Below are 27,229 nucleotides of genomic sequence, written 5' to 3'. Positions count from 1 at the left end.
CTCAAAATAGGCGATCATTCGCTTGGTGTTACTAAATTCTTGAATCTCTTTAAAAAAGAAGTTGTATGTAACATCTATTTTAACGAAATAGCTAACCACATTCCGTTATCCTAAATGCCTAATCTTCATTCAAAGATTTTCCCTGTGGTTCGATATGCTGTAAAAAATACTTTTAGATGGGGGTGTTTATCTATCGCTTCAGAATGGTATTGAAAAATTTTCAGTCTAAATAATGAATTAGCCCTTGAAAGTCTAAAGACAACTAATATCATGCAAAAGAAACATATTCAGAGTAAAACAGAGATATCAAATAAATAATAATTAGAACGGGAGAATATTGAAGACAAAGTTGGGCAAAGTAATGGCAAAATCAGCCAAACTTCAACCATGAAATACACAAATATGCAAACAATGGAAGAATAAAAGTACAAAATTTGAATAACGGCCTGCGTGAATGGTGACACCCAACCGAATAAGATGAAGATTACTGAAAAGAGTAGTCTGGAATGTCTGAAGAATGTAGTACGAAAACTGAATAGCTTCTAGAATTAACACCCAGTAGTAGATTAAATTGTTGGACCTGTAGAGATGAAACAAGAGCTTTTCTGGAATGAGAGATGAAAGATGCTTCTGAGTGAATATGTAAGAATTTTTATGATATCTAATAATAAAGTTATCATTTTACCTGCACTAACTGAGCTAAATTTTTAGTTTTGTCGTTGGTCCTCCTCTTCACACATCTATATATTGGAAATTAATGTGATTTCTTTGTGGGGGGATTGGATACACGCTACCATTGGGAAGTCAGTAGTGCATAATTTCAAAACAAAAATTAATGGGCTTGGATTATGTCACATGACAAACTTTATTGTTTATCCAAATAAGGAGAAGTTCAACACGACAAAACATAGTTGAGGCTGAATTTTACTCTACCAATAACAGTGGCTGAAACAACAGATCAACTTTTCCCAATGATAATCTTTGATCTGCGACCATACGATCAATTGATAGGAAAGGTTGATGTGAACGAGACTGAATTATTCGGTAAAAATAATTTCCGCTTGAATTTCTAACTATCATCTTTTCTGCTATTTATTTTAATATCTAATAATTCTTCAGATGTGATCGGAGAAATCGTCAGTTTTGGTGAGGTACAAATGCTCAAACGAGATGGAGTTTCAAGAAAGTTTATGAATCTCGAACTAGAAGATGATGAGTAAGAATAAACACCTGTCATCTGATTATGGATGCTTTTTGTAATTACATATGCTAAAAAACTATATCTATTCGTATTTGGCAGGGGGGAACAATTTCTGCAATTGTGGAAAGTACATATCCAGATTTTTTGAGCCACTGCAGTGACATAACATACCTACAATAAAGAGGAATTCTTGCTCCTACTCTTGACATGGTTGAATCAATCAATGAACACATGGTTTGATTAAACCATAGTCAAGCAAAAACATATTTGAGTTCTGATACAATCTGCATGTCGGACGATGCTTTTACAGGTTTGGAACACGTACATACACCTGAATTCCTAAACACTATTAAGTGCTCTGTAATTCCAAATCATGCGATCACTTTGAAAGTGGGTGTCCTGGTGATGTTATTGAGAAATACAGACCAAGCTTCCGGGCTATGTAATGGAACAAGAATAGTCATCACTAGACTTGGAAATAGGTTATCGAAGCAAAAGGTTTATCCGAAAATATGGCTGGATAAAAGGTGTTCATTCCGAGAATGTTGCTGACTCCATCTGATGCAAGAATACCTTTTAAGTTCCAGCGAAGGAAATTTCCAATTAGTTGTATCTTTTGCCATGACTATTAATAAAAGTCAAGGGCAATCATTATCTCATGTTGGGTTATATTTGAAGAAATCAGTGTTCACACATGGGCAACTTTATGTTGCCCTATCCCGCGTGACAACAAGAAGGGGATTAAAGATTCCGATGTATGATGATGATGGAGAAATTTCAAATGAAGCAACAAATGTAGTGTACAAAAAAGTTTTCAGCAATTTACTTGGAGAATGAAAGAAAATCTGATCTGAAGTTTCAGCACGACTGCTACTGATGCTCCCGTCTTTATTGAACCATCTTGGAAATAAGCTTTAGAAGCAATAGTTGAAAACTTTAATTGGTATGCAAATCAGTTATCTCATCAACATTAGCTTTTTCAATTATCATTTACTTTGAGCTAATAAATTCTCATGTCAATTTTAAATATACTAACAAACAACTTACAAACATGTCTAACCTTTCACAACAGAGTTCAGGCAAAGGATGTTGAGGTTTACAAGAAAAAATTGCTCTGTTGATGGAGGTGGAATAAGAGAAAACAAAGGACTTTCTGGTAAAATTGATATACAATCAACTTCCGCTTGATTTTGGTTTTGTCACACATTTAAATCTGATGATAGATTTGTGAATTGACACCTTATGACTTTTACTTATTCCTGCATTTCACATATGAATACAGGAGCAAGGTGTGGATCGGCAAAAGCAGTGGTCTGTAGGATTATGACAAGTTAAAGAAGCAGAAGTGGCATCTATTCGCTCAATTCTTCTCGCCCATCCTTCTGAAGGTTAATATTTGTTTGGTACTTCTCTACTGTTCGCAATATCCATTCAAAGGCGTCTAATTGTGATGCAGTTGAATGCCAAGTTACGTCTACTCTAAGTTGATTAGTATGCCAAAAATATGTGAGCCTATTGTTTTGTTATGCTATCTACATGTATCTTGGAGACTTATTAGGATATATTTTAATTCTGAAGTTCTGTTTAAACTTTAACAGCTTCTTATCATAGAATGATATTAGTTATTCTTTGTCAGTTCTCCATTTGTTTCTCTGTTTTTCTTATCCTTTCTTGTAGGGACATTTTCTAATGACAATTGTTTTTCAGGTTATTCTAAAAATCAAAGTAGAAGTTCAAATTTTTACCTGAATTAAGGCCCTTATAAAGAGGACTAACGAGATTAGACATCAGCTGGAGTGAAATGCTTTACTTTGATTCTGTTTGTGTCCCTCTTTGTAAGGTAAGTCATCTATATTCTAAAAAAATTCAATTTGCTTCCAAATAAAGGAAGAGATAATGGATTTATTTGTTGAGAATGAATAAATGAACAAAAATTCATTCTGTATACCTTTCTTGAAAGCATTACTAGGTACTCACAGCCTTATGTTGTAATGTATTGCTTCTAGATTTACAATTAGCGAGCAAAGCAATTATACCACATTGAGTGCATGCATCTCGTACTTTGAATTTATTGCTGTAATAAAGAAGAAGATACTAAGATTCAACAGTCACGTTAACATGAAAAGATGTGCAATGCGATTAATACTTATTTGAAGTTTAAATAGCCAGGTTGAGATATTCTGTAGGGCGATTGTGCTTGATTTTCTGGTGTTAACAACTGTTATATGGTTCAATCTATTCTGTTATGTTATCACAAGGCATCATCAATAGTAGTAGATGAAGACCTAAAACTAGCTACGCCCCTTTCAAAGAACAGTAATGGAATCTCTTTTCGTTGGTTGGATCCTTTGCACGACCATTGGTGGGTGGATCACTGCTGTGGAGACTTGTATATATGTCTAATGGACATGTTTAACTTTCTGATTAATCAAATCTTATTCTGTCATCTTAGGTTCTAATCTGATCGTTGAAGACTTATTCGAAGGGCATCCCATCAGTCAAGGAAAGCTAAAAAGAACTTCTTAGTCATACCCCATCGCAGGTTTTTACTGGGGCTTTGTTGGGTATTGTGGTTGCTTGGATGTATTGTCAGGGTTGTTTAATTGCAATATGATCAGCTTACATAGGTAAACTTTCCAATAACTAGGAGTCATTCATTATAACTGTACAAGAAGCACCATCTTTTTGTATGAACGATTGATGCTTATGTTCATTCCCAAGTAAAAGGCAAAAAAAAAAAAAAATTCAGCAGTCAATTCAATTTGTTATCTTTCTGAATTTGTACTCTGGCTTATGCTCAAGCTTTTCAGGATTTAGTGATCTGCTATGGCATTATCTTAAGTATTAGAATCACATATTTGAGAGATGTGCCATTTGAATGATAGACTTCGCATTTAACAGTAATTATTATAAGTGCATTGATATTTTATCAGTTTCAAGGAGTTAAGATTTAGAACTGAGTAACAACTTGAAGGACTTCATGTTATTTTGTCTAAATTGTTTCTCCGTGCAACGCGCGGGTACGTATACTAGTATATTTAAAAAGCAAAGTAAAAGTATGTAAAAGAAATATTTTAAGGAAACAAAAAACTTCCAGCCACTAAACACGCCAGTTGCCTTCCCCTCACGACCCACACCCCCCCCCCCCCCACACACACACCAAACTTTTCCATCCTCTTCCCAAAAACAAAAACCAGGCTCTCTTGTTAGCTTTAGTGAATTTAGACCTCACCCTTAGACTTTCTTCTCCATTTCTTTAGTACAAGATTTGATATTTAGAAATATCCACTTGTTGGGTATAATGCTTGATTTTACAGTATGCACATTGAAAAGATAAAAAATTTATTTGTATAATCATATCTTATTGGAGTTGATTTCTCAGAAGGTCACTTAATTATCGCAATTGTAACACAAAAGTCACTTAACTTAGTTCTGTAACTGGAAAGTCACTCAACTTTCTTCTTTGTAACACAAAAGTCACTTAACTTTGTTTTGTAACTGGAAAATCACTCAAGTTTAATATTTGTAAAACAAAAGTTATTCAACTCATTTTAGTCAACTTTTGCTGACATGACATTTTTGAAAAAGTTAAATCCTTATTTAATATAAACTCACCCATTTTTACCATTTAGTGACCCGCCTCAGTAACCTGACCCGCTATCCAATGAATTTAGTGTAGGATTTGATGAGGATGTCTGAGAACTGATCAGTAGTATAAATTTTGTAAAGCAGAGGATTAATATAGTACTAATTTTGAACAAAATCACTACTTTCTGGCTCCTGCATTAACTAAGTGAATTGAAATGTTGATTATCGATGAGCATTTACTTTCCCCGCAATCACTACCAACTTCTTATGGTATTCTTTGTAAAATTCAAGCTGCTTCCTCAAGGGAATTGTATTCTGAATACATCATAGATGAAAAGAAGAATAAAGGTACAACTAGACTCAGTCGATTTACGTAATATTTTGTGAATAGAATGTATAAATTAATTTCCTTGAAGAACTGTTACTACTTGTAAATAGCTTAGCAATAGTCATAGTAACTAGATGAACTTGAGGAAAAATTTTAACCCCTGAGTAGGGAGGAGAATCCAGTCACGTTACCAGTAAAAAATTACTAGTAAAATTTCAGTCCTTAGTGCTTTGTTATAAAAATTTGGATAGCGGGTCTGTTTAGTGGGGCGGATCACTAAATGGTAAAAATGGGTGGGCTTATATTAAATAAGGATTTAACTTTTTAAAAATTGCCACGTCATCAAATGTTGACTAAAATGAGTTGAATGACTTTTGTGTTATAAATATGAAAGTTGAGTGACTTTTAAGTTACAAAACAAAGTTAAGTGACTTTTGTGTTACAGAGATGAAAGTTGAGTGACTTTCCAGTTACAAAATAAAGTTGAGTGACTTTCCAGTTACAAAATAAAGTTGAGTGACTTTCCAGTTACAAAATAAAGTTAAGCGACTTTTGTGTTACAATTACAATAGTTGAGTGAACTTTTGAGAAATAAACTCTATCTTACTGGGTTTTCTTCTATAAAATTACAAGAAGAATCTGAAGATATCTGAAGGGGGAGTAAGCAGAAATAATGAGACCCACATGGAATAATTTTTTGAAATGTTAAAATTTAACTACATACGTGAAGAAACTTGAGTAAAAAGAAAAAGAAAGAAATCATAAGTTAAGCCCGACAAATTTTACTTAGTTAAAGTGTCTGTTTGGTCACTAATTAAATTTTGAAGTGTCTAAGTATAAGGGACTATCTAGATAATTTGGCCAAAAATATATGCAGCGGCTACAATAAATTTCCCTTTCACCCAATCGTATTGCTTCACTTTTAAGTTTTAACTGTAATGACAAGAATACCCCTAAGTAGGCATGTTGATCTGCTAATTGCCACTTATTTATCGTCCAATCATATTGCTTCATGTTACCTGTGACCCTGGTACCACCAAAAACTTAAGTAGGCATGTTGAGTGCTGCCTGCTTATTGACATTTATTTATTGCTTCATTATAATATATTGCTTCATTATAATATATTGCTTCATTATAACCGTAATGATTAGAATACACAAAAAAACAAGCGGACGTGTTAATTTGCTACGTGCTTATTGCCATTTATTAATATTAATTATATTATAATTATATACTCTCATTGTTTCAATTTATTAATCTGTACTAAAAAGAATATCACTATTCTATATTAAGAAATAATTTCATTTTATAAAATGATTTACAATTACACAAAGAATTATGTTTAATCTTAAATTTTAAAAGTTTACTTTATTTTTTAAATTCCGTATCTAATCAAAAGGTGCTTAGAATATAACATTTGACCAATTTTTTTTAACACAAGCATCTAAAAATTTCTGGAAGTGGTATGGGCACGTTGTTCATTCTTGGAAGCGCATAGGTCGTATTTGTAAAAATTCTTAAATCAGAGAGAAACTATATAAATAAAAAAGGCAATTTGAGTAAATGAGCGGAAGATTTTGAGTCTTTATTGGGTCTCCCCATTAATCAAACCTTCTCACCCTTTGGCTGCTATACCAGGTGAGTTCCGCCTTAATTCTTCCTTTTTATTTGCAAATTTTTTTATATAAAGATGTTTACAAAAATTTGCATATTTGTGACTATGATTCTCGAGTTTGTAAGACCAGTCACACCTCTGCTGTGTGCTTTCTTTCGACTGCAAGTTAATCGAGGACTTTATTTGTTTCTAGTTGTCACCCAATTTCTCAAATTAAAACCTTTGTTTCCTTATTAGCAGTGCTAGTAGGTGATTTGTGGTTATATATTTGATACTAATTGGCATCAAGTATGGCCCTTTATGATTCTTTTAAAGCTGAGTTATTCATGCATCATCTTGTGATTGCTTCACTTCACATTTCATTTTTTGTGTAATTTTCTTTAATGAAAAGGGGAATAGTGTGTGATTACGGGATTGCATAAATTCCTTAATTAAACTCTTGCGAAGATGATGAGGAAAATCGCAATTACCTATTACCATTACTATGTTGGGCACTCTCTTATGCAACTTCCAGTGCTGATTGCTTTTGGTCATAGATTGGTCTGTGATGCTTGAAAATTGAGACTGTCTCTTATATTACAGTATATACTCAACCCTGGAAGTAACTAATTTGTTTGATTTCTGTCTTTTCATTCCTAACGAATGAAAAGGATTCATGTACCGCTAACAGCACTCATTTGTCAGTTGTGCAGGAGCTTAATGATCAAGAACTTCGATAGAAATGAATCAACTCTCAAATGCCTTTTCATTGCTGAATTTGGATGTTGCAGATAACCAGGATGAGACCCAAATTGAGATTACTAATGGGGATACTGACAGAGTAAAAGGAAAAGGTTAGAAAGAAGCATGTTGTTGTATTCATATATATAAATAAATATGCGGCTAATCCTCAATGTTCTTTTTTGAAACCCTAACATATAGCTTCTGTTTGCAAGAAATGACGATTTGTGAACTATGCAGGTAAAGAGAATGGGACAGATGGCAGCCCAGGAGAGATGAAAGTGCTTGAACATGAAAAAGGGGATCAGAAGCTAGAATCAGTTGGTGGAGAGTGCAAATTGCCGCTTGTATGGATTGATCTTGAGATGACCGGTAATCATTAGGTCATGATGTTTTTGAAATGTGCTGGGTCCTTAAACCTTATGCATTGAACCACAATCATTCTTATTGCTTTTTCTCGCTATGTTATCCATCATAAAGTCATGTATATGCTGCTGTGGAATGATATGTGCTGTCTGTCCCTTTAAGGTTTTAGAGTGTCCTCGAATGGCATGTTGGCAGTCCAATTATATTGATTGACTTTTGCACCCAAGGGTGTGGCTTAGTGGTCAATAAAGTGAGTTAAGAGCCATGAGATCTTAGGTTCAATTTCTAGCGGAGGCAAAATCACTAGGTGATTTCTTTCCATTTGTCCAAGCCCTGGTGGACAGAGTCACCCAGTACCTATGCTGGTGGGAGGTAGCAGGTACCTCGTGGAATTAGCCGAGGTGCGCGCAAGCTGGCCCGCACACCATAGTTATAAAAAAAAAAATTATATTGATGGACTTTTCTCAATAGGCTGATGCCACCAGAGTCCTCTTATGATAGTGCTTTTAGGGTACTGTTGATTTTTATCCTTCCATGGGCTGTGTATCGTTATGCTACGAAGGCCTCCTCCACATACCTCATTAGCAAACCCATCTTCCCATTTATTGATTTAAATAAGTCTTTAAGCTTCTTTCTATCTTGTTTCTAGATGTTGTTTTAAATTCTGAGTGTCGAAAAACAGTCGAAAAACAACTATTTGATTCCTCATGCTGACAGTCAGAGATTCATCTTTCATCCCATCCTCCAGGTTTGTAATCATCCAGCTATTGCCTCCTTTCCCCGTTCTGCACTTTGGTGTCCAGCAGTACTTTACTGTGGTGGTTATCTGGAAACGTCTCTAGGTTTCTTCCTACTCTGACCAAAATCCTCATATTCTAGTACAAGTGACTTCCAAAAGAAATTTAGAAGGTCGAAGAACTAGATTGTGCTAACATACACATTTCCAGATATACCTTCCATTCTTTCTATATGCATGTTGAATTTCCCTTTATAATCAGTTCCTACTATTTAAGCCAAGATGTCTTGAATAAAAGTCCTCCATCAGTCATCTATGGTCATCCTTCCTTAACTAAAATGGCTATGAGCCAAAATCGCTATATGTACAAGCAGATAGTTTTGAAATTTCTTACTTTTATGTATAATGTTATGCTTAAAGGATAAGAACCATAGGTAGCTTATTGTCTATGTCTATATGTAATTAGTTTGATGTAGAGTGCCAAATTTCTGGGTTTATTTTGAAGTATAGAAAGTGGAAGTTCTGCTGGATTGATAACTCTATGGGGCTATTAGATTCTTTTAATCTATACACTGGCTTCACATTTCTTTAGGTGCTCTTGTTCAATCCCAAAATTTACTAGCTAAACTGACTAAATTTTAAATTCAAAAAGAAACTTCTGCTGTTCAAAAAAAAAAAAAAAAAAAAAAAAGAGGGAACTTCTGATGCTCACTTGATTCTCCCCCCTAATTCTAACTCACCGTTGAGGCTAGTACATCCCCTAGTCTTGCTTTGCACTATGTGTTACTCTGTTGCTCTTAACCAATTGTTATATATTCCTTTTTTTTGGGGGTGGGGTGGGTGAAGATTGTTAACTGTTATAGCGAAATCGTCCATAAAATTGTACCCACTGTTAGATGTTCCTTTTCATCATTTTCTTGGGAAAACGGATGTATAGACTGGAAAAGAGAAAGAAAAGAAAAAATCATTCCAACCAATCATAGTGTTTTTCCTAGAATAGACCGGGTCCTCCAACCATTTCCAAAGAGAAAGATAATCTCAACCACTAAATTATCATTATCCTTCTATCAGTGGATATTACAAGCTTACTTAACGCGAAGAGGCTGATAATAATTGCCTTAAAAGCAAGAACGTACTATAGGATGAGATGTCCACAGTTTCAGAGTAGCCAATAAAATTGATTGGGAGAAGCTGTGGGAAGGAAATAAGCTACAGAACTGTGTAATACACATATACTGCTCTAGAAAACTTTTGCATATGGTCTATCCGAATGCACCAAGGAAAACAATATTGAAATATCTCCATGAAAAGCATACCATGACTTTGTTTTGTTTCCACTGTAGGTTTGAATATTGAAGTTGATAGGATATTGGAGATTGCTTGTATAGTTACAAATGGAAATTTGACGAAATCAATTGAGGTATTGTTAGCCATCCCTTTTTATATTTTCATACATAGCTATTCCGACTTTTCTTGTATGTTATTAACGCCATTATTTTAAGTTTTTATTTCCCCCTTTCAAAGACAATGGTTTTCTTTGCGCTTATGGTTAATTGAGTAAAAAGAAAGTACTAGTCAAATGGTACATAATACAATATTGTTTTGTGCAAGTAACTTCAATAGATATATACAGTAGCACCCAAGGGTGTAGCCCCTTGGGTGGCCTAGTGAGTGGAGAACCATGAGGTCTCAGGTTCAATTACAGCGGAGGAAAAAATCACTAGGTGATTTCTTCTCATCAACCTAGGCCTTAGGGGTCAGGGTTACCCGGTACTTGTGCTAGTGGAGGTAGCAAGTACCCGGTGGAATAGTCGAGCTGGACGCAAGTTGGGCCAGACACTACCGTCTTAAAAAAAAAGATATGTATGGTACTTATCTTATAATCCAAATTGACTGCTGAAGAATTCCTAGTTCTTCGGTGCTCTTCTTCGGATGACACCGATCTGCTGGGAAATATGGAAAACTTTGTTGACCTTTTCTCACTGGACATTTTTTCATAAATCATATCTTGTGCATCTGTAAATCACTTCATATATCCTCCTGGTTCTAAGTAAGAAAGTATATTATTTTTCCAAAAATAGGGTCCTGATTTGGTTATACATCAAGCTAAGGAGTGTCTAGACAATATGGATGAATGGTGTCAAGAGCATCATGCAGCGAGTGGTAAGCCACTCACCTCTATCAGCATTGTTTTACATTTTAGGCAGCCATATTAGAATATAATTACATTTTCAGTATTACCAGATACATATTTAGTTCAAGATAAACTTAATTTGATTAGGTTTGACTGAGAAGGTGCTTAAGAGTACAGTCACTGAAGAAGAAGCTGAAAAACAGGTATATCTAGTATTTTATCTTAAATGTATAACAGTGAGATTCTATGCTAATATGTCAGGTTTAGTCACATAATATTTAGGGTGTCATTTACACATCTGATTCTACTTGTTTGTTTTCGAACTGGTTGCATATAGTAGTTCCAAAAGGTGAAAAAGAGGATAGTACAGGTATGGACCCATTTCTAGTTATCCCACCATAGTGCCAGTTCCCCCCCCCCCCCCCCCCCCCCCCCTCTCTTTTTTGGTGTACAACATGTCTCTGTCACCCACCCCTTCTTGGTCTATGTATTCAGGATATGGTCTAGGCCTGTGCACGAATCGGTTCGGTTCGGTTTTGGCCATCATCGAGTTGAAATTTCGAATTTCGACTTTCTAAAATTCTCAACCAAACTCGATCCATTCTAGGTTCAATTTGATTCGTTTTTTATTATTTCGGTTCGGTTACACAAATCGATTTGTTCGGTTTATTCGAAATTTAAACAAACAACTATTTCATTTCAGTTTTAGAGTAAACATAACAAAAAATAATGAGATCCTAAACTTGCAGCCTTATAACCAAGACATTAACCAAGAAAAACCCATAAACTTGCAAGCATAATAACATATAAATAGCAAAACAAGAGCTTGACAACTTGTGCAAGCATACAAATCCGCCAACACCACATTACATATACCAAATTAGTCATATTAATCACTAGTGGCATATAAATTCGGTTTGTTCGGATCGGTTCGGTTGATAATTGAAGCAAACCGTATCCGAACCGTTAAACCGTAATATTTTACAATTGCATTTGTAAATCGAAATCGAATTGTATTATCCAAATTAAATTATCCGAATTATTTTGAATCGGTTCGGAAATTCGAATTGAACCGATTTGTGCACAGGCCTAATATGGTCTATTTACTTCTGAAAGCCTGTGAATACCTGAGCTAGTGAATAGTCTTCCATTTGCTTCTCTTTGATGGAAGTTCGATTTTTCCTTAATGTATCCTAATTCTTGGCCTAATTACTCTTTTGATGTCTGATTCAGTTGCTGGTCAAAAAGATATAGGTGAAGAATTAGGCAAAAGTTAAGGTACTGGAAAGTGAAACTTTTATTAAAAAAAAAAAAAGGAATCAAATGAAAGGCTTTTTATATCCTTATAAGATGTTGAGGTTTACCGAGCAGACCAACCTTACATGCATTCATAATTGAGACAAATATGTAATTGCGCAAGAGAGCATTTCATAAAACATTTGATATTTCAAGAAACGTGAAACTATAATCCAAAATAATAGTATTCATAAAAGCTATGCGAGGGTACATTTGAAATGACAAAAATAAATCATGATGTGATTGTATACGGTGAAAACCGGATATGAGCCAGAACGGTGGTAAGGTAAATCGGTGATAGAAAAGGAGCGAGAACATACCGGATGCTATCCGGTCCTACCCGGGGAAGGCGTCTGTACCGGAGCTAAACGAGTCTGTCTTCTCCGTTATCGAAACGGCCAAGTCTGCTGATCCGAGCGTCTGTGGCCGTTGCCCCGAATAGCCGTTGGACCGAGTGGCCGTTGGTCCACATAACCGTCGCATGCGGACCCCGCACCAGTGGCGTGCTGCCATAGTCAACTACCTACCATGCGTGTGTCAGACGGCGCCGTCAGTCCAATCCCACCAAATCCGTGCAGGGCTGTCCTTGTCATGATTATTTTATTAGTCTTCATTTGTGTGAGATCCAGAGGGTGGCACTATAAATAGGGCATGTCCTCCTCCCTTAAAGGGGTTGGTTCCTACATTTCTCCAAGAACACTTGTAATAGAATAGCCCATATATACAATCTTTCCTTCAATTTCTGATCCGGCCACGACCGTTTTGTTCACGTTTTTAGCGTATTTAATCCATCAAGCATTCTACGCTGTTCATAAGCACTTGTGTTCGTAAACAAATCGCCATCACTAGCCATTTCATTAAAGAACTCTTGCATATATATTTTCTCTATCTCATATATATATTACGATCCAAGCACATATCCTATACCCGCTTACAAATTAAATTGATTATCCGATTTCGGGGTAAACAGTTTGGCGCCCACCGTGGGGCTAGGATAATAGTGGCTTTCGATCTTGACTTATATCACATTCATCAAAATCGAAAACGCCCCTGCCCGTATCTACGAAAACGGACTAAAAATGGCCGACGCTGAGCAATCCGGTCATGTCAACAATACCGAAATTGTGGCGGAAAACGCAGGCAGCGGATTACGGAGATTGCCAAACCCCGCTGACCCGAACCCCGTCGATTCAAGGGAGGGACTCGATCGGCAAAATACCGTGGATCAAGAGAATGCCGCCCTGCCGGCCACCGATCCTCTAAATACTCACAATTCCGCTACATTGTCTCGGACCCAGGGCCGAGGAAACCCGGATGCGCCAAATGACGGTATGAGCTTACGTTTAATTTTTGAAATGTTGCAGGAACAAAGAGCGGCGATTGCCGAGCAAGCAATAGCGATTGCCCGGTTACAGAGCGGGAAAGGTGAACCGGGGCCGGAAAAGGCAAAGGATACTGCTGAGATCGGAAGAAATGAGACACGAATGGTTGAGAGCGACGGTTCCGGAGCCGGCTCCTCTACCGAGGTTCTAAAGATGCTCGAAACTTTGGCAAAACGGGTAGATTCGACCGAAAAGAGGGTCGAGACATACAATTCTCGGGTGGACCAAATACCGGGGGCCCCACCTTTGTTGAAGGGGCCGAATTCGAAAAGGTACATTCAGAGACCTTTTCCGCCAAGTGCGGCCCCGAAACTGATCCCGAAGAGATTCAAAATGCCCGATGTACAGAAGTATGACGGCACAACGGACCCGCACGAGCATGTGACCTCATATACCTGTGCCATAAAGGGCAATGACATGGAGGAAGATGAGATCGAGTCGGTGTTGCTGAAAAAATTTGGCGAAACTCTGTCGAAGGGGGCGCTGACGTGGTATGACCACCTACCCGAGCATTCGATCACTTCCTTTGAAATGCTCGCCGATGCCTTCGTAAAGGCACATGCCGGTGCCATAAAGGTGCAGGCCCGTAAGGCCGATATCTTCCGAATAACCCAAAGGGACGACGAGCTACTGCGGGAGTTCGTTAACCGGTTTCAGAGGGAACGAATGGAACTCCCCCCGGTACCTGAAGAATGGGCCGCGCAAGCTTTCACAAAGGGGCTCAACATGCTAAGTTCAGCTGCTTCGGCCAAATTGAAGGAAAATTTGTTGGAATACGAGGCCGTCACATGGGCCGACGTCCACAATCGGTACGAGTCAAAGATTCGGGTGGAGGACGATCAACTCGAACTCTCTCCGGTAAAGTTAAAAGTGAATGGAAGCTTCGAGAAACCGAGGAAGGGTTATGAAGCGAAATCCGAATCATCTAAAGAAAGGTTTCGGCCATACTCACACTCAGAGAGATCAAATTTCAGGTCGGAGAAGCCAAGGGAAGGCCCGAGCCACTTCTCAGGTCGAGGTAGCAAGCAGGTCGAGCGCCCATCAAACAATCGGGGGCTCTCGTTCAGGAGCGATGCCGGAAGTTCTGCCAGCAATAAGGTTCCACCAAAGATCTCGGAGTACAACTTCAACGTCAGTACCTCGGATCTTGTCTCGGCCATCGGTCGCGTCCCGATGTGCGATGGCCGAAACCACTAAGGACAGATCCGGGACAACGGGATCCGAATATGGTGTGTGAATATCACGGAACCCACGGTCACAAAATTGAGGATTGCCGCCAGTTGAGAGAGGAGGTAGCCCGGTTATTGAAAAACGACCACCTCAGAGATCTATTGAGCGAGCGAGCCAAAAACCATTACAAGGAAAGGGAAGCTCAACGGAGGGTCGAACCGGTTGAACATCAGCATACAATCAACATGATAGTTGGGGTTATTGACATCCCCCGGGGTCCGGTAATGAAGCGGACAAAGATTTCCATTGTTCGGGAAAAACGCACCCGGGATCATTTACCCGGGGGTTCTATCTCCTTCGACGACGAGGACGCAGAGGGCGTCATTCAACCGCACAATGATGCGTTGGTAATTTCTATACTTATCTTTAAAACTAAGGTTAAACGTATCTTGATTGACCCAGGTAGCTCAGCCAACATCATTCGGTGGAGAGTGGTCGAACAGCTGGGGCTGCTTGATCAGATCGTACCAGCAACCCGGGTACTCAGCGGGTTCAACATGGCAAGCGAAACCACAAAAGGGGAGATCTCATTGCCCGTGAACGTTGAAGGCTCCATTCAACAAACTTTGTTCTACGTGATCGAAGGGGACATAAAGTACAATGCATTATTGGGCAGACCTTGGATACATAGCATGAGGGCAGTACCTTCAACGCTGCATCAGTTGCTGAATCCCCCACCCTAGAAGGGGTGAAAACCATCCGCGGTGAGCAACCCGCAGCAAAGGAAATGTTCGCTGTGGAGGAATCAACGCCCCGATCCAAGGAGCCGGCTCACGAAGAAAGGGGTGTAACCGGAGGGGAAGCCCCCCAATAGCAATCAAAGAATACCGGGTCAGATCCGGTATATGAAGAGGATGACTTCGGGGTACCCAGATCTTTTGTCATGCCGGATGACTCGGGCGCGACCAAATCAACCGTGGAGGAACTGGAGCAGATCATCCTGTTCGAGTTCTTACCAGACAGGAAGGTATACCTGGGCACGGGGCTCACCCCGGAGCTCAGGCGCAAATTAATTGAGTTTCTTCAAGCTAACGCCGATTGCTTTGCATGGTCGCATATAGATATGACAGGTATATCACCAGAAATAGCATCACATAAACTCAGCTTGGACGGGAAGTTTCCCCCGGTGAAGCAAAAAAGGAGGCCCATGGCGGAGCCAAAACACACCTTCGTCAAAGACGAGGTAACAAAACTTTTAAATATAGGTTCCATCCGGGAGGTAAAATATCCGGATTGGCTTGCTAACGTGGTGGTGGTGCCCAAAAAAGGTAATAAATTTTGAATGTGTGTCGATTATAAAGATTTAAACAAGGCATGCCCGAAGGACTCATTTCCGTTACCTCACATCGATAGAATGATCGATGCGAGGGCCGGACATGAAATGTTAAGTTTTCTCGACGCTTACTCCGGGTATAACCAGATCAGGATGCACCCGGAGGATCAAGAGAAAACGTCCTTCATTACCCGATATGGGACTTACTGCTATAGTGTCATGCCTTTCGGATTAAAAAATGCTGGTGCTACTTACCAACGCCTAGTTAATGAAATGTTCGAAGAACAAATAGGGAAAACGATGGAAGTTTATGTTGACGATATGGTTGTCAAGTCCCTGGAAACAGAGGACCATTTAAAGCATTTGCAGGAAACCTTCGATGTGCTCCGCAGATATGGCATGAAGCTCAACCCGGAGAAGTGTGCCTTCGGGGTAAGGTCCGGTAAATTTCTGGGTTTCATGGTGTCAAACCGGGGAATTGAAATCAATCCGAACAAGATCAAAGCCATCGAGGACATCGAAGTTGTGGACAACATAAAAGGGGTGCAAAGGCTCACCGGAAGAATAGCGGCGTTGAGTCGCTTCATATCAAGGTCCTCCGACAAAAGTCATCGTTTCTTCTCCTTGCTCAGGAAGAAGAACGACTTCGTTTGGACACCGGAGTGTCAAGAAGCTCTACGGGAGTTGAAAAGGTACTTGACTAGCCCTTCGTTGCTGCACACGCCGAAGGACGACGAGCCACTTTTCCTCTACCTAGCTGTCCCCAAAGTAGCGGTGAGTGGCGTTTTGGTCCGAGAAGAATCAGGTACGCAATTCCCTGTCTATTATGTGAGTAGAACTTTGGGGGATACGGAAACCCGGTACCCTCATCTGGAAAAACTGGCATTAGCATTGGTAAGCGCTTCCAGAAAACTCAGACCTTATTTTCAATGCCACCCTATATGTGTAGTGACCACTTACCCTTTGAAAAACGTCATGCACAAACCGGAGCTGTCCGGTAGGTTAACAAAATGGGCTGTAGAAATCAGCGGTTACGACATCGAATATAAACCACGAACGGCCATCAAATCTCAAATCTTGGCCGATTTCGTGGCAGACTTTGCCCCAGCTATGGTTCCCGAGGTTGAAAAAGAACTTTTGCTGACCTCGGGAAAAAGCACGGGCATCTGGACCCTGCACACGGACGGAGCCTCGAACCTTAAAGGTTCCGGGCTGGGAATCGTCCTTAGAAGTCCAGCCGGGGATGTCATTCGACAGTCCATTAGAACTGCTAAATTGACTAACAATGAAGCCGAGTATGAGGCTATGATTGCAGGTTTGGAGTTGGCTCGAAGTATGGGAGCCGAAGTCATCGAAGCTCAATGCGACTCGCTCTTGGTCGCAAACCAGGTAAACGGCGTTTTCGAGGTCAAGGATGAACGGATGCAGAGGTACCTCGAGAAGACCCAAGTGGTACTTCACCGATTCAGAGAATGGACCGTGCAGCACATACCGAGGGAACAAACAGCGAGGTCGATGCCTTGGCAAATTTAGGATCCTCGGTCTACGGGGAGGAAATCAACCCCGGGACAACGGTACACCTGTCGAACACGGCCATAGAAAACGGACACGCCGAGATAAACACAATGGGCCTAACTTGGGATTGGCGCAACAGGTACATCGACTACTTGTGTGATGGTAAGCTCCCAAACGACCCAAAGGAATCACGGTCATTAAGGACAAAGGCAGCCCGATTTTGCTTGGTAGACGGTCAATTGTATCGACGATCTTTTCTCGGCCCCCTGGCTAAATGTTTGGGCCCCGGCGAAACGGAATATGTTATGAGAGAGGTGCACGAACGAACCTGTGGCAACCACTCCGGTGCCGAAGCTCTTGTCCGAAAAATCATCCGGGCCGGTTATTATTGGAACCGGATGGACGAGGACTTTAAGAATTTCGTCCGAAAGTGTGACGGATGCCAGAAACACGCCCCGATGATTCACCAGCCCGGGGAGCTATTGCACTCGGTGGTCTCGCCCTGGCCTTTCATGAAGTGGGGAATGGACATTGTGGGCCCGTTACCACGGGCACCGGGTAGGGCCGGTTTTATTTTGTTTATGACTGACTATTTCTCTAAGTGGGTTGAAGCGCAGGCCTTTGAAAAAATCAGGGAAAAGGAAGTCATCAACTTCATATGGGATCACATCATCTGCCGAGATAACTTGTGATAATGGCCCTCAGTTCGTAGGCAGCAAGGTCAACGGTTTCCTCGAAGGCTTGAAGATCAAGAAAATCGTATCAACCCCGTATCACCCATGTGCGAACGGGCAGGCAGAGTCCACGAACAAAATAATAATCCAAAATCTGAGGAAGAGACTTGAAGCATCAAAGCACCATTGGAGGGACGTGTTGCCGGAAGTGCTGTGGGCTTACAAAACCACATCCAAATCGAGCACCGGGGAAACTCCATTCTCGTTGGTGTACGGGGCCGAAGCCCTTATCCCCGTAGAGGTCGGTGAACCGACCTTCTGTTTCAGGTATACCATCGGGGAGTCGAACGAGGAAGCCATGGCCGTGAAGCTCGATCTCACAGATGAACTACGTGAAAGCGCGTCTGTCCGCATAGCGGCCCAAAAACAGAGAATGGAAAGATACTACAACCGAAGAGCGAACTTTCGACATTTTCAAGTTGGGGACTTGGTGCTTCGAAAAGTTACCTTGCACACCAAGAACCCCAACGAAGGTAAGCTAGGTCCGAACTGGGAGGGCCCGTACAAGGTAACCGGTATAACGGGCAAAAGATCGTACCAATTGGAATCAATGGACGGGCAGCGTCTGCGCAACAACTGGAACGTGGCCCATCTAAAGAGGTACTACTGCTAAGCTATGGCCCGTACTCTCTCATTGACTTTTCTCTTTTGCAGGGGGTCGAGAACGGGAGAAAAATAGAATTTAGGTCTGAAAACACGTGTTGCACTCTTTTCCTTGGTGCGGTTTTGCCCCAAAAAGGGTTTTCCGACAAGGTTTTTAATGAGGCAACAAGTACAACGTGTTACTGAACAAATAAGAAGAACATAACAACACTCACCCGACCTAAAAAGCTCGGATCAGTGCTGGGGGAATACTATGCCCATACCGAAGATGACACCGATCAAAGTAGACGGGGAGACTCAACATTTGCTACGGCAAAACAAAGGCCCGGCCACCGGCCTTAGCCTTCAATGTAAGGACCAAACGATCATAACGAATCGTGTCCCATCCGTCATCCGATATTTGCTACGGCAAAACAAAGGCCCGGCCACCGGCCATAGCCTTCAATGTAAGGACCAAACGATCATAACGAATCGTGTCCTACCCGATATTTGCTACGGCGAAACAAAGGACCGGTCACCGGCCATAGCTTTCGATGTAAGGACCAAACGATCATAGTGAATCGTGTCCCATTTTTACACTTGCTACGGCAAAAGAAGAAAGAGTCAAAACTCTCATATGAACAAACGTTTTGCAAAATCAAAATTGTCAAAATTTACTAAAGTTAGCAGCTTTTACTAAGGCCGAAACTCGGCAAAGGCAACTGGCCAAAATTTGACAAAATCCCCAAACGGGGGCTGCCACATCAAAAACTTTGTTAGCCAAGGCTGAAAAGACACCGGTTCTAAAATACAGCCGAAGAAAAATATCGGCTCTAATAAGACGCTCCTCGAATATTCGGAGACGACGGAACTATTGAAACATCGGACAAGACCCAAACGGGACTGATGAATCAATGACTACGAGTCACCTCGTCCCAAAACGGACCAGCAATAAACAGCAAAAATAAGGACAAACAGTCAAAACGAGGAAGCAGAAAGATGCATTTTTCATTTATACAACGAATGATTCTTTACATCAAATGAAGAACAAAGCGCTATGAAAACAAAAATACCAAAGTACTGGTCCTATGCTACCCGGCACGACTAGAAGAGGATGAATGCTCGGACTCGGTTCGCTCGGAGTCGTCTGACTCGGACCCGAGGGCAAGGTTAGCCTCCTTCTCCATTCCTTTGGCTTCAAGTATCAGGGCCGGAAGATCCTCCAGGCCGTGCTCAGCTTGCTCGAGGGTAAGACGCCGAGACTTCCATTTCTCATATTCAGCGACAATAGCGGTATGAGCCTCGGCCGCCTCCACACTTTTTCAAGCTTCCTCCAAATCGGCCTCAGCCTTGGCCAGTTTGGTTTCCAAATGAGCTCGGTTCCTCTCAAGATCATCCCTCGTAAGATTGGCCACATCCAGCTCGGCCTTAAGGGTATCATTAGCGTTAATCGCCTCCTCAAGTTCAGTTTTAAGGCCCTCGCATATCCGAGCCCGCTCCTCGGCTTTCTCTTCGAGTACCCTGCTGCGCTCGTTAAACAAAGCAGCCTCGGACTCAAGCTGCCGGTTTCTCTCGGTCAAGCCCGTAGCATCAGCCTTCACCGAGTCAAGTTCTCCCTGAAGTTGGGAAACCGTGGTCTCGAGTTCATCTAACCGCAAAGAAAATTGGGTTTTATCCCGGCTAAGGCCGATCTTCTCGGCCTCGAGGCTCCGATTGTAATCAGTCATGGCGGCCAGATCACTCTTCAATCGACGGTTTTCGTCCTTAACCGCATCAAACTCGGGGTGAAGGTTGGCCAGCACGATTGCCCGGTTTAGTTCTTCTTCTTTCTCCCGAAGAAGGTGTTGGTATTTCTCTGTCTCTCGGCCCTGAGCATCGAGTTGGCCCCGAAGATCGTCTATCTCATGTCGGGCACGGATGAAGGCCTCATTGACCAGCACCACACTCTGCAAATGAAACAAACCAAAAGACATAGGCAAGGAAAGGATGACATTCTCAAAATGAAATGTATGAGGGGGGCTAAGAATCTTACCCGGTTGCCCGCATGCATACCCTCGTTAATAAGGCATTCCTAAGTAACCCCGGTCATTTTGCGTCTGTCCGAATCTGATACAAGGGGACGCAAATAGCTCGCTACGCCCACCGGACGTGATAGGAAGCTGCAGTCCTCGAGGACGGTGACTACTGCTGATCGGGTTCTCCTTGGCTCCACGCTCGGGGCTGGGAAAATGTTCACCAAGCTATCCCTGGCACCGGATTCGGAGGCCCGATAGGCCGGCCTTGTGGCTCGAGGGATAAGAAGGTGACTGAATCCCGCTGCTTCGCAGGACACGGGGGGAGTTCTCGAGAATATATCATCAAAGTCATCCACCCGCGTAGCCGGTAGATGAACTTGGAGCAGCCTTGATAAATTCGGCAAAGGCCGAGGGCTCCACAGTTGTAGCGGGCTCGTGCTCGGGAGGCGGACGCGCGCCTGTGGGGGCTTCGCTCTCCGGTACTGGTTCGGTCCTTTTTTCGGTTTCAACAGCAATCGCTTCCCCGGACCTCTTTCTTTGAAGGGGAGCATCTTCCGAAGAAGTTTCACCTGAAATGTCGACAAAGTCAATCGACCGAAGAGGAGCTGGTGAAAGTATTTCTTCCGCATCTGGATGTGGAGCAGGAACCAAGAGGCCTTTGCCAATGGAAGGAAGGGGCAGAACGGAGATCGCCTCTTCCGGTATTGAAGCCACGGTGGGAACGGAGCCGACTCTTCGAACAATGATGTAGGGCTCTGCCTCTTCCCTCGAAGGGCGGGCAACGCTCCTTGCCTTCTTTCCTTTCGGCGTTTGCTCCTTTTCGGAGGACCGCTTCCTTTTTGCGGCCTCGGAGAGGACGCGGGAAGAGCCTGCTGTGTCAAATTCGGGCGCCGATGCTGATGGGGCGGTCCCCGATTCCGACCTGGGGGCTACCGAGCCCTTAGGCAAACCTGAAAAGACAAAATGTTAGCAGAAACCAGAGGGCGAAACGAGTAAAAAAAGAATACGGTAGGATAAGAATAGAAGGCTACCGTGATTTTGGGCAATCCATCGGCCACGGGACAAGTGGGCCCATGTCCGGTCTTCATAGGGATGCTGGGCGAGAAGCACTGTGACCCAGTCGTTCAAATCCCGGATGACAGGAGGAACGTACCCATTGGCTAGCAAAAGTAAAGAATTTCAAGGAATAATCAAAATTTGACAAAGCAATACCAAAGCAATTATTCGGGGCTTGGGACTTACGCTTGTTATTCCATTTCTCCGGGAAAGGCATATGCTCGGCTAGAATTATGTCTTCGGTCTTGACCCGGACGAATCGCTCCAACCATTCCCGGTCTCTGTCTTCGTCCATTTTCGCAAAGAAAGGATTCCGGCTGCGCTTGGCCAGTTTCATTACGCCACCCCGGAACAGCCTCGGGGAGTATAGGCGTATCAGGTGAACTAGTGTGAACTCCTTCTCGGCATTGTTGGCCAATGACCGGAGACACGCTACGACCCTCCAAACATTTGGGCCAATCTGGGCCAGCGTAACGCCGTAGATGCGGCACATGTCGAGAATGACCAGATCCACCGGAGGGTTTAGTCTGAGAGTGAAGGGGTATGTGTAAACGTACAAAAACCCTTCACGGTGGTCGGTAACAGATTCATCAGGTCCGGGAGCGAAGACCCAAACAGGACGAGTGTCCCACCCGCAATCGGCCCGGACTATGTCAAGCTTCTCCTCGGTGATGGATGAGGGATACCGCCTCACGTCGTATCCCCTGTCTGAAACGGAGGAAGGCTTTTCGACCTCAAGGTCTTTGTTGAAATTAAATTTGGCCGGTATGATATCCGATGTCGTGGGCTCGAATTTAACCGGGGACGCAGGCTCGGCTCCCGAGGACGATACCAATGGGGCATCATGGGAAGTTGATTCGGACATCCTGAAAATGTGAAAGAAAGAAGGCCGAAGAGAGGAATTTAAGAAGAACGAAGGAACTGATGGTTCGATAAAAGGCAAAATTGAAACAGCAACGCTCGAACAAAGGATACTCGACAGCAGCGGTGACGAGGTTGACTCTTGTGCACACGATGTGAAGCAACAGATCAATAGGGAGGCCAGATTTGAAGCTGGTTGTGTGTTGAGCAAGAAGAAAAAAGAACACAGAATTGAAGTAGGGTTGAAGAGGAGGCAAAAACGTGAACATGGCAAAGTAAAGGGGTAGAAGGCCTTATATAGGCGTGTTAGGGGAGGAACGGCTCCCGAAGACGGCCAATCAGATGGCGCCACGTGCCTCATCATTAATTTGAAGCGACTCGAAACGACGTGAAAAAGGCGGTTGACAGAAGCGGGCCACCAGGGTTGAGACACGTGGCAGATAAAGGGCATGCATTACGCGCTCGTTCCCGCCAAAATATGAAGGTGAGGTCGGGATGAGAGAGCCACCGATTTAGGAACTTATCCACTCCCCGTTACTCCGATAGATCGGGGATTCGGGGAGTGTGGGGGCTATCTGTATACGGTGAAAACCGGATATGAGCCAGAACGGTGGTAAGGTAAATCGGTGATAGAAAAGGAGCGAGAACATACCGGATGTTATCCGGTCCTACCCGGGGAAGGCGTCTGTACCGGAGCTAAACGAGTATGTCTTCTCCGTTATCGAAATGGCCAAGTCTGCTGATCCGAGCGTCTGTGGCCGTTGGTCCGCATAACCGTCGCATGCGGACCCCGCACCAGTGGCGTGCTGCCATAGTCAACTACCTACCATGCGTGTGTCAGACGGCGCCGTCAGTCCAATCCCACCAAATCCGTGCAGGGCTGTCCTTGTCATGATTATTTTATTAGTCTTCATTTGTGTGAGATCCAGAGGGTGGCACTATAAATAGGGCATGTCCTCCTCCCTTAAAGGGGTTGGTTCCTACATTTCTCCAAGAACACTTGTAATAGAATAGCCCATATATACAATCTTTCCTTCAATTTCTGATCCGGCCACGACCGTTTTGTTCACGTTTTTAGCGTATTTAATCCATCAAGCATTCTACGCTGTTCATAAGCACTTGTGTTCGTAAACAAATCGCCATCACTAGCCATTTCATTAAAGAACTCTTGCATATATATTTTCTCTATCTCATATATATATTAAGATCCAAGCACATATCCTATACCCGCTTACAAATTAAATTGATTATCCGATTTCGGGGTAAACAGTGATGACTGTATATCTAAGGAGCTTGTATGACCTATGTTGCTCGGACTCTTCAAAAATGTCAACGGGTGCGTGTCAGATTCTCCAAAAGTAGTTTTTTTTTTTGAGAATCCGATAGGGGTGCGGCATCGAAAGTGAAGAGTCCGCGCAACTTAGACTATGACTATCACATAAATGAAATATCGAGACAAGGCTTCGGCTATACCTAAGAGAGTACGTGAGTCTGTATTATAAATAGTGCCCTGGACATAAGTGGGGCTCACCAAAAAAGAATGAGACGCGGAGTGCTTAGCGAGGATCCACGCCGCCTTGACTACAATAACTGCATCCACAATAAAGATATAGCGCCCTCGGCAAAAGAGACATGAGTACATATGAATTAGTACTCGCATCAAGAGAAATATCCGAACGTGGAAGAGAGGCAAAACGGTTTACATAAATCACGAGAAATAAAACATGAGGCTAAATAGGTTTCATTTCAACATAAAAATTTGAATCAAGTTTGAGCTTTAAACTGACATGGCTTTTCTTTTGTTTGAGTGCATTTCATTACCGACCTGATCGTTAAACCACCATGTGTACGACATGGAGTCTGATCTCGGGCCGATCGGTTAAGCCATCTCACCATAATACCTTGTGGATCGACATATACTTTTTCTAGCAATACATAAATCCCAACCAAGGGAATCATAAGAAATTGCCCGAACCGACGGAACGATCCTTGTCCTAGGTCGGTACACGTAGTTTCGTGCATTTGACACTTGGAGAAAATGGCCTCTCAGTTAACTCAATTATATTCTCAAAATCTTGGTGGACAGAGTTACCTGGTACTTGTTGCTGGTAGGAGGTGACAGATATTCCGTGGAATTAATCGAGGTGCGTGTAAGCTGGCCCGGACACCACGGTTATAAATTTAAAAAAAAAAAAAAATCTCAAAGCATTTATTACATTTGGCACCTTTGACCCATTTCCTTAATTCAAACATTTGGCTCATTAGGCCATACTAATCGTTACGTTTAACGTCGTTTAGCATCATCGGCGAAAAATCATAAGTTTCTTATTTGGAAAACTAGATATCATAATTTAATAAGAATGGAAACATAAGAAGTAAGAACGTTCATCAATCTTGAAATATGACACATTTGAGAATAGAGATTTAATGCAAAGGTTCGACTCAACATGCCTTTAGCTAATCGAGCTAACATAGCTCTTCGATTCCCAATCAACAAGCAGGAGGAAAACCTATATGACTTAACGGGTGCAAAACATTAATCCTTCGATTCCACCTTTTAAAACTCCATTCTCCCAATTTCAACCCCAAACCCTAGCTCATGGGGTTCAACCAAGAATGAATGACTTTCCTCGTTCAAACAATGATTCTCAGCCAAATCTACGCCCCAATCAACTACGTTAATTCATATTCAAAAGATGGGGAAGAAACATTACCTCTTCCATTTTGGAGCCCTAGGTTGGATATAGACATTCTTGAGGTTTGGATGGAATTCTACGGATTTGAATTCGTTAAAGTGTTAGTATTCACGGTGTTAATTGATAAAAAATCACAAAATCCACTATGAATACTCGTCCTGGTTGATGGGTAGTGAGGGTAAGCTCATGTGATATGTTACTTTGATATCCCGAACCTCAAACTGTTTAAACCCGTGTTTCTCATGTGCTTGTGTTTTGAAAATAATTGCCAGTTAGATGTTGAAAATTAGCATATACTTTGAGTGGCCACATCCTAGCATTGGAATTGGTCCTTGCAGTGAAAACTGTTTTCATTTTTTTTTTTTTTTTTGAAACTGGTAATTGTAATACTGTTTTAATTTTCCCCACACCCAAAAGGAAAAATGTATAGCTTCATGTTGTTGAAGAGCTGTAACCAACATCAATAGCTTTTATTTCCTCTGCCTTTCCTTTTCTTTCTATTGTAATTATTGCCTCATGTTGGTTTAATTTGGCAATTACTATTTCAGTCTAAGCTTTTCCCACAAAATGTTGAGGTACAGCTTGAAAGAAAATTTGAGAGGCAGGGCTTCATGAAACTGGTCTTTACGTTAACATATTTTTGCTCGCATCATGTAGGTTATTGAATTTGTCAAGAGAAATGTTGGCACATATACACCATTACTAGCAGGAAATTCAGTCTACGTGGATTTTCAATTTTTTAAGGTACTTTATGTTCGTATAAATCTATAGACATCATTTTGAGGTATCTCATCTACAAGTAAATGGCTTTGTGATAACATATATAGTTTTGCCGCGTTACCCCAGCGGAGGCAAAAACACTAAGTGATTTCTTTTCATATGTCTGAGCCACGTGGGTAGAGTTACTTGGTACCTAAGCTGGTGGGAGGTCGTAGGTACCCCGTGAATTAGTCGAGGTGCGCGTAAGCTGGCTCGACACCACTGTTTTAAAAAAAAAATGTATATATATATATATATTTCTTGTCGCGTGGCCACATAGTCGAATATTCTTCAGTGTTTATATGCAGTTTTACTCTATTCACCTTTAAATTTAGAGCTTGTTGGTAAATTGTTCTCTCTCTAATTTATATGTGCAGAAATACATGCCGAATCTGGCTAGTCTTTTTTCACATGTGCTTGTTGATGTTAGCAGTGTGAAGGCATTGTGTGTTCGTTGGTATCCAAGAGGTAAAACCAGTACAGGTTATTGAGGTTTATCAGGTCTACTTTAAAATATTCCTTGGTGGGTGGGGGCAGTTAAGTTACTTTATTTTTAATTATAAATTCAGCGCCAGCATATTGTATTCTGATACAGTAGACTAATATCCAACTTCTCTGACTGTTGCATGTTTTATTTTGCATATTTTCCATTTATTTAATAGTATTTTCCTGCTTTTTCATTAGATAAAAAAAAGGCTCCTAAAAAGGAAAGCAAGCACAGAGCTATGGATGACATCAAGGAGAGCATAGCAGAACTCAAATACTACAAGGAACACATATTCAAAGCATCCAAGTCCAATATGTGATGGTGAACAAAATTTCCCATTTCTTTGTTACGGGTTCTTTTATGTGAAGTATATAAGCAAATTTTGCTTAACAGAAAACATTTTGTTAGTATTTCAGCAAGTAACCAACTCAGTAAGCTAATATAATCTTTTGTGGCCTGTGGGAAAGTGGATGCGTGCTCGTATGTGAAAGAAATAATAGGATGATACTTCTTTCTTGCCTTTCCAATAAAAGATGAAATTAGACTTGGTTGCAATTTCAGATATACTGATAACCAATGGATTTTCGTGCTCAGTTGGTTACCGTGTAAAAAGAATATGGGAGTTGATTAAAACGTTCTTTCAAGTTTACTTGG

General features: G+C 41.5%; 1 protein-coding gene and 1 long non-coding RNA gene across 4 annotated transcripts; both read left to right on the top strand.

Moving 5' to 3' along the window:
* The first annotated feature begins 779 nt into the window (after positions 1 to 779).
* On the top strand, positions 780 to 3,939 carry LOC132633944 (uncharacterized). The gene is made up of 6 exons (XR_009579955.1): positions 780 to 1,216; positions 1,301 to 2,144; positions 2,274 to 2,357; positions 2,484 to 2,589; positions 2,909 to 3,041; positions 3,654 to 3,939. It is a non-coding gene; the product is annotated as an uncharacterized LOC132633944 (long non-coding RNA).
* Positions 3,940 to 6,571: 2,632 nt separating this feature from the next.
* On the top strand, positions 6,572 to 27,060 carry LOC132631610 (oligoribonuclease-like). Of its 3 annotated transcripts, none has more exons than XM_060347236.1 (9): positions 6,572 to 6,756; positions 7,426 to 7,566; positions 7,694 to 7,825; positions 9,899 to 9,975; positions 10,637 to 10,718; positions 10,837 to 10,892; positions 25,987 to 26,073; positions 26,466 to 26,556; positions 26,773 to 27,060. In XM_060347236.1, exons 2-9 carry the CDS (start codon positions 7,455 to 7,457, stop codon positions 26,892 to 26,894), a joined length of 759 nt encoding a protein of 252 aa, XP_060203219.1. In that variant the 5' UTR covers positions 6,572 to 6,756; positions 7,426 to 7,454; the 3' UTR covers positions 26,895 to 27,060. The 3 variants fall into 3 exon arrangements, with proteins under 3 accessions (XP_060203219.1, XP_060203220.1, XP_060203218.1); XM_060347235.1 differs by having other exon boundaries at positions 6,573 to 6,756; positions 7,418 to 7,566; XM_060347237.1 differs by lacking the exon at positions 26,466 to 26,556 and having other exon boundaries at positions 7,418 to 7,566.
* Positions 27,061 to 27,229: the final 169 nt, after the last annotated feature.

Source organism: Lycium barbarum, chromosome 3, assembly GCF_019175385.1.
Source record: "Lycium barbarum isolate Lr01 chromosome 3, ASM1917538v2, whole genome shotgun sequence".
Taxonomy (NCBI): domain Eukaryota; kingdom Viridiplantae; phylum Streptophyta; class Magnoliopsida; order Solanales; family Solanaceae; genus Lycium; species Lycium barbarum.
This window is presented reverse-complemented; position numbering and strand designations above follow the sequence as displayed.

Bases quoted from the DNA above. Each gene is read 5' to 3' on its own strand.
- LOC132631610 (XM_060347236.1), top strand. From the start codon at position 7,455: ATGAATCAACTCTCAAATGCCTTTTCATTGCTGAATTTGGATGTTGCA. The intron at 9,976-10,636 runs GTATTGTTAGCC...TTCCAAAAATAG, and splicing joins ATTTGACGAAATCAATTGAG to GGTCCTGATTTGGTTATACA. The intron at 10,719-10,836 runs GTAAGCCACTCA...TAATTTGATTAG, and splicing joins AGAGCATCATGCAGCGAGTG to GTTTGACTGAGAAGGTGCTT.